Consider the following 7,642-nt stretch of genomic DNA (forward strand, 5'->3'; position numbering starts at 1 on the left):
TACGCTACGCCATCGCTGGATGAAGGTTACAGGCCACATCGGTCCCCATCTGCGAATAGGCAGCAGTACCAGGCCCAACAGAGATACGGCTCTGGACAGCAGATTGTCAGACCAAAGCAACCCAAACCAGGCAAGCAGGGCCTTTGACTTCCACCTGTTTACCTCTCCTGACCCTATCCACCTCCATCCATATTTACAGGCCTGGGCCACCATTACGTCAGACCAGTGGGTCCTTTCCATCTTAGCCAAGGGCTATTCCATCGAATTCATGGAACTCCCACCTCTTCCTATAGCCATCATCACAACCCCGTCGTCGTTCCTCCTTGAGGAGGTCACCACACTTCTGTCAAAGGGTGCTATAGAGCCCATGCCTCTAGATCACCAGGGACTCGGTTTTTATTCCTGATACTTCGTGGTTCCCAAGAGGGACGATGGGCAAAGGCCGATCTTAGACCTTCACGGTCTCAACACCTTTATAAGGTACCAAAAATTCAAAATGACATCCCTTCCCGTCATTCTGCCTCTCCGGTCCCAGGGATGCTGGATGGCCACCCTCGACCTCGAGGATGCCTATTTCCATTTAACTATCCACCCTGCCCATCACAAATACCTCTGATTCACGATAGGTGGCAGCCACTACCAATACAGGAGTCTACCGTTTGGCCTCAGCACGGCCCCGAGGGTCTTTACCAAGATGATGGTAGTTGGGGCACATCTCCGCCTCTGTGGCCTGACAGTGTTCCCGTATCTGGACGATTGGCTTCTGGTCACCCCTTCCAGGGCCTTCCTCATTTGTCAGATATCTCCTTCATTGTCTGTATCTCCTTCAGTCAATCTCCTTCATTGTCTGGGACTCAGGGTCAACCACAAGAAGTCACGCCTAGTCCCTTCTGAAAGAGTGCAATTCATAGGGGCGATACTCGATTCCTAGGAGGGTGCAGCCTTCCTGCCCCGGGACAGGGCACGAACCCTAACTGTTCAGGGAGAACAGGTTCGGCTACGAGGAACCTCCTCCGCCTTCCAGATTCAATGCCTCCTGGGCCTAATGGCGGCAACAACTGCAGTCCTCCGTTTTGCAAAGTTGCGAATACGACCCCTCCAGCTCTGGTTCATCCATTACTTCAAGCCTCTAAGGATGTCCCAATCTGTTGCTTTTTCCCCACCACAAGACGTACGTGACTCCCTGCTGTGGTGGACACAGTCAGACAACCTGACGGAGGGGATCCCGTTCCGTCCTCTCACTCCTACTCTCACCCTCACAACCGACACTTCACTGTGGGGCTGGGGAGCTCACCTCAACAGCCTCTCCGTAGGCCACAGGTGGGATGCTGTATCCTCAAGGAGACACAAACTTTCTGGAACTGTTGGCAATAAAATTGGCCCTCCAATGTTTCCAGCCTCTGCTCGCAGGACAATGTGTAACTGTCTTAACCGACAATACGACGGCCCTCAGTTACGTCAACAGGCAGGGTGGAACGATCTCCCGCAGCCTCTGCCTCCTTGCTCTGGACCTTTGGACCTGGTGCATGCCTCTGCACATCTTTCCCATTGCCTCACACATCACTGGCAGGGGTCTCTCCCAGCGTCACGACTGGGAGCTGAACTGGACCTACCTACTTCCTGTCTTTCAAGAGTGGGGCACACTTCATGTCAACGTCTTTGCCACCAGGCAAAACTCGAAGTGCACCCTGTTTTGCTGCAGGGCGGCTCAGGATCCCAGGGCTTTGGGAGACAGACTCCTGTACCCATGGGACAACAACTTCCTGTATATGTTCCCACCTCTGTTGCTGAGAACAGTCCAAAGACTCATGTGGGTCCATGCGAGGTGCATCCTGATTGCCCCCTGGTGGCCGAGCCAACCTTGGTTCGCCAATCTCCTCTCGCTAGCCAAGGCGCGTTATCCCCTCCCACAGGTGCCAGATCTGTTCCTGGCGGAGGGAAAAGCCCTCCTATTCCATGAGGTGTACAAGCTCAAGTTAACAGCTTCTCGTGGACACTTAACTTTCTCTGACAGAATCAACACTGTGCTACTCAATGCCAGGAAAGATTCTACATGATGTTCCTAAGATGAAGGCTAAGAAGCGGGAAGTGGGCCCACTTCTTAGCCTTCATACACCCCGCTGATGTCCCTCCGGCTTCTGTCAGGATTGACTAGGTCTTAGACTTTCTGCTCTCACTGGCAGAGAAGGGGCTCTCGCACTCCTCTCTCAAGGTATATTTGTCAGCTATTTTGGCCTACCACCCGGGCTTCGACGGCTTTTCCGTTTTTTCGCACCCGGTCACAAAGAGGTTTATGAAGGGTCTTCTCCACCTGTATCCACCAGTCCACTCACCAGGACCCTTGTGGGATCTACTGTTGGTGCTCCGCCATCTTATGGGGCGGCCCTTTGAGCACATGGCGACTTGCGAGCTAAAGCATGCAGCATGGAAAACAGCCTTTCTCGTCGCCATCACCTCGACCAGGAGGGTGGGCGAACTCGTGGCTCTGTGCCATGACCCACCTTTCCTTGTGTTCCTGCCGGACGGTGTGAGACTGGTCCCTGACATATCCTTTCTGCCTAAGGTGGTCTCCGAATTTCACCTAACCTTGGAGATCTTATTGCCTAACTTCTTCCCTAAACTGGAAGACGGACAACCGTGACTTCTCCACACTCTAGATTTTTGGAGGGTGCTGCTCTTTTACCTAAATAGGACACGTCCGAGTAGGAGGGACAATCATCTATTTGTCTCCTACCCCAGTCATTCTGCAGGGCTTAAAATCTTAGCACAACGTCTCTCCAAATGGATTGTCAAGACTATTAAGCTGGGCTACCAGTTGGCTAAATGCCCGTTGCCCGTGTCTATACGAGCACACTCTACAAGATCCATGGCCGCATCTACAGCCTTCTTGAAGGGTGCTTCCCTGTCAGCGATCTGTGGGGCCGCGACATGGTCTACTCCGAACACCTTCATCAAGCACTACGCTGTTGATGTTCGTGAACGCCACAGAGTGGACCTTGATCGTCTAGTCGCTTCGTTAGCAGAGCACTGAATTTGCGACAGCTCCCACTTCCAGGTGAGCTACTGCTTTTCAATCTCTCATGGGTGTGATGCACAGAGATCACGAAGAAGATAAACAGGTTGCTTACCTGTAACTGGTGATCTTCGAGTGGTCATCTGTGCAGTCACACCACCCGCCCATCCTTCCCCACTGCTGTCGCTTCAGTACTTTTCTCTGGTTATTGACATGACAGTGGTCAGAAGGAAATGGCGTGATGTCCGTGACCCTCCTCTTTGGGCATGCACAGTGGGGTTCCCTCGCATGCCTGGAGGAGAGATGCGAAAATCCCTTTGTGAGCTTTGCATACCACCGATATGGATCAGCGCAGGCGCATAATCCCATGGGTGTGATTGCACAGATGACCACTCGAAGATCACCAGTTACAGGTAAGCAACCTGTTTTTCTTGTTGTTCAGTCACACAGTCGAGTCCAACTCTTTGTGAACCCATGGACCACATCACGCCAGGCCCTCCTGTCTTCTGCTGTCCTCTGGAGTTTGCTCAATTTCATGTTTGTTGCATCGATAACACTGTCTAACCATCTCATCCTTTGCTGTCCCCTTCTTTGACCTTCAATCATTCCCAGCGTCAGGGTATTCTCCAGTGAATGCTCCCTTTTCATTTGGTGGCCAAAGTATTTGAGCTTCAGTATCTGACCTTCCAGGGAACAGTCAGGGTTGATTTCCTTTAGGATTGGCTGATTTGATCCCCTTGCAGTCCAAGGGACTCTCAAGAGTCTTCTCCAGCACCAGAATTTGAAAGAATCTGTTCTTTGGCACTCGGTCTTCCTTATGGTCCAGCTCTCACAGCCATACGTTACTACTGGGAATACCGTCACTTTGATTATACTGACTTTTGTTGGCAGGCTGATGTCTCTTTATTATGCTGTCTAGGTTTGCCATAGCTTTCCTCCCAAGGAGCAGGAAATCATAAATGTTGGGTAAATCATACCCTTGTGATTCTTCTGTCTTCTGTCTGAGAGCTGTTTTTAGACTTTTTTTCTTAACATGGGTATGCTGTGATTGGGGGAAACAGTATGTGAGAACATCCTGAGGATCAAGTGATGTGTTGCATAGCTAACCCCCCCCCCCCCCGTTATACAGGCTCAGACCAGTGATGCCTTCCATCTCACTCCTGTGATATGAGGAGATTTAGCAACCTAAGCCAATATCTGAATCCCTTGTATGCTGCCCCCAGTCAGCGTTATCTGTAGTTTAGTAAAACTGCTCTGTATCTTTAAGACTTGTGCACCTGGGAATTGGAGTCCACAGTTAGGGGTCCCAGAAGCTTCCCTCTGACTGGCTCATTAAGAGTAATTTCCTGAGCTCAGAGGCGCAAAGATAGGATTTTATTGTTTTTTTCCGTTTCTTTGTTCATCAACCCTTACTGCAAGGAGAGGGGAAGGCCATCTCTTTCTCACCACGGTGATAGATTTAGACTTAGATCACAAGATGTAACTTCCACTCAGATATATCAGCCCGACTGTGAGTAACTGATTTCTGAATGCGTGTGAAGTTGAATAAAGATGATTTAAGCTGTCCTCAGTAGTCATGCATTGACTCACACCTAGAAAGTGCTGGCTTAGCACAGCTCGCACTGGACAGGACACCTTTATTTTTTTATTTATTTAATTTTAGACTTGCTATACCGTCCTAACCCTGGAGGGTCTCTGGGCGGTTTACATATGTTGCGTTCTATGAACTCTAATCCCTAACTTAGGCCACATATAGTATTGAGGTGGGACTGCCTACCGGCACCCTTGGTGGTGGGCCCTTGATGGTCTCTGGCTTGCTGGCTCGGCGTCTTCTAGGCAGGCTTCTGATGTTTCCAAGGTGACTGTCGGCGGGACCGCGCAGGCGCACGGCCCATGCATGCTTCCGGCCCCGGCTCCGTCCATCAGGCTCCGCCGTGCCTGCGTCACACACCTTGTGTCCAGAGACTTTGATGCACTAACTGCATTATTCAGTACAGTGTTTTAATGCTCCTCTCTTTCCTCTTTCCAGCCAAATTAAAACAACAGCAGCAAGAAATAATGCTTCAGATACAACTCCTCTCAGCAACAGCAAGAACAAGCAACAAACTGCATTGGCTTCAACTAGGCAGGAACTAGTAAACTGTTCAAAACAGGAAGCACAACTAGTAACAGATGTGTTGTCTACAGTAATCAAGTGAGCAGCTTCTCTCCTCTCTACTAGAATTTCTTTCTTACGAAGGCAGCACATACCCAGAGTCGTAGAATTGTAGGGTTAGAAGGAGACATTTGTGTCATGTTTTTTCCTACAAAGTGTTCTACAGAGTGATGTGCCTGGGGTTAATCCCATAGTATTCTCACACGTCGGCTAGCTTGAGGGATAGAAATATCCAAAGCAGCCCCGGCTGTTTCACAGCTGAGTAGGGATTTGAAACCAGCTTTCCCTGGCCCGTCCACTACAGTATGCTGACTTTCTAAGACAAAACCTTCCAGTTCAGACTCTGCCAAAAGAAAAAAAATCCCTATTGTTGGATGGGTTTGCCTATAGAGGATCCTTTTTTCCTATAGGAGGACTTTATTTGCCACGTTACAAACTGTATAATCCAGATAGTTACATGGTAAATATGCAACTTGAGTTCTGCTGTTGCTCCATGCACTAGTGCTCATTCCCCATGAAATCTCACTGTAACAAATGTTACTGGCATTTAAGAATATATCCTTGGGATTTTTCCTACTTTGTCCCTTTCCTGTCATGCCTTGAAGTAGCCTCAGGGATATATTAGCTTCTCCTGGCTCCTTGGGCTTGAAGACTAAGTGCCTGATTCCAGTTCCACCTTCTCTGTGCCTGATTCCAGTTCCACCTTCCCTCCTGACCTTGCAGGGGCTTGCTGGAGGAGACCCAGTTTCACGAGGCAGTGATGAGAAGTATTGCGGAGCCCACGCCGTACTTTTGCCAGTTCTGGAGTGAGGAGTCTGCCAAGCTGCATGACAAGAAGCAGAGTACTGGTACCTCCCCTACAACTCCTTCCCCGGAGGTCAGTGCTAAGGACAAGACAGGAGAGGAAGACACTAGGAGAGGGGAGGTATCCCCTTCAGGGACTTCAGATGCTGTAGAGAGCCTGAGTGTCATCATTCGCAAGGAACAGTTCCTGGAGGAGAGAGAAGCCATTCTCAGGTAACCAAAAGATATGACTCTGGGGTCATCTTTGAGGAGGAATCATCAGCCAACTAGCCATACTCTGAGGCTAATATCCCTGCAATACAAAACAGAACAGAAACATGCCTCCAGAACCGTATGGGAAGTGGGAAAGCTCACTGCCAGCTTGCCATGTTCCAGTCTCCCTCCTGTGGCTCACAGAAGCTGAGGATAGCTGTACATGGAAAATACTGTATTCAGTTTGTATGCCTTTCCTCCATTTACGTTTCCCCACAGAAGTGAACGGGAGCTACTTATGGAAGAAACAAAGGGGCTGCAATCAGGAAATAGCTGGGGGAGTGGACAAAGCTTGCTCCCCCTCTTCACAAGTGCCTGGGGCTGGATTTAACCCCCATCTCAGCAATGTCCCTGGTGGCAGCTCCTTTGCTCTACTTCCTGTCATAGAAGTGAGCACCTCCCATCAATGCTATAGAAGGGAGTGATTACAGTCCTTCATGGTGGTAGGCACTGCATCTTTGATACTGTAAGTAGTTCCAGAAGAGTGAGGAAAGTCAAAAGGTCTCTCCCCTATCCCTTCTCCCATGAGTTCATCTAGATTACATATATGGACTGATCCATCCTTGTCACTCATGAATGCCTTCCAGGCCTGTGCATTCCTGGCTGGTTAGATCTGAGCCTAGTCTCTGCCACTATTTATTTGTTTATTTATTATTCAAATTTGTACCCCACCCTCCCTTGCAATGCAGGCTCAGGGCGGCTCACAATCAGTACATGATACATAAATAAAGTTAAAAACAACATAAAATCATATAAAAACAATTCGATTGTTATTACTGTTAAATAAAGTGCTGCAATTGATTATTCAAGATGGCTTAACTCGATGTACTCTCTGAAAGTCGTTCTGCTCTGGATCTCCCTGAACGAAACAAGGACGCACGGTAAGTAGGAAAACCAACATACAACAAGTACCGTGCACAGATGATTATAACATAACATAAATAATTTTATATTTTTTGAAAAATATTTTTACAATAATTTTTACATATATAATTAATCATCTTAATCACAATTCACAATATAAGAGATATCAAAAATATCAAATATCATCTCCAAGAATCTCAAAAGCTATTGTACAACCTTATAATTAATAATAGTCCTCCTCTGTTAAATAAAAGAGGCTTAACTCGATGTACTCTCTGAAAGTCGTTCTGCTCTGGATCTCCCTGAACCAAACAAGGACCCACGGTAAGTAGGAAAACCAACATACAACAAGTACTGTGCACAGATGATTATAACATATCATAAATAATTTTATATTTTTTGAAAAATATTTTTACAATAATTTCTACATATATAATTAATCATCTTAATCACAATTCACAATATAAGAGATATCAAAAATATCAAATATCATCTCCAAGAATCTCAAAAGCTATTGTACAACCTTATAATTAATAATAGTCCTCCTCTGTTAA

The 7,642-nt window shown here is 47.7% G+C and overlaps 1 protein-coding gene across 1 annotated transcript in view; it reads left to right on the forward strand.

The window, feature by feature from the left end:
• The window catches only part of CFAP65 (cilia and flagella associated protein 65), a 72,215-nt gene that overhangs the window by 62,087 nt on the left and 2,486 nt on the right, over nucleotides 1-7,642 (forward strand). Inside the window, exons 28-29 of the mRNA XM_015415366.1 lie at nucleotides 5,043-5,207; nucleotides 5,892-6,185. Of these exons, the coding sequence (XP_015270852.1) occupies nucleotides 5,043-5,207; nucleotides 5,892-6,185 (459 nt within the window). The remainder of the gene's footprint in view (nucleotides 1-5,042; nucleotides 5,208-5,891; nucleotides 6,186-7,642) is intronic.

Source organism: Gekko japonicus, unplaced genomic scaffold (assembly GCF_001447785.1).
Source record: "Gekko japonicus isolate JY-2015 unplaced genomic scaffold, Gekko_japonicus_V1.1 scaffold881, whole genome shotgun sequence".
In the NCBI taxonomy this organism is placed as follows: domain Eukaryota; kingdom Metazoa; phylum Chordata; class Lepidosauria; order Squamata; family Gekkonidae; genus Gekko; species Gekko japonicus.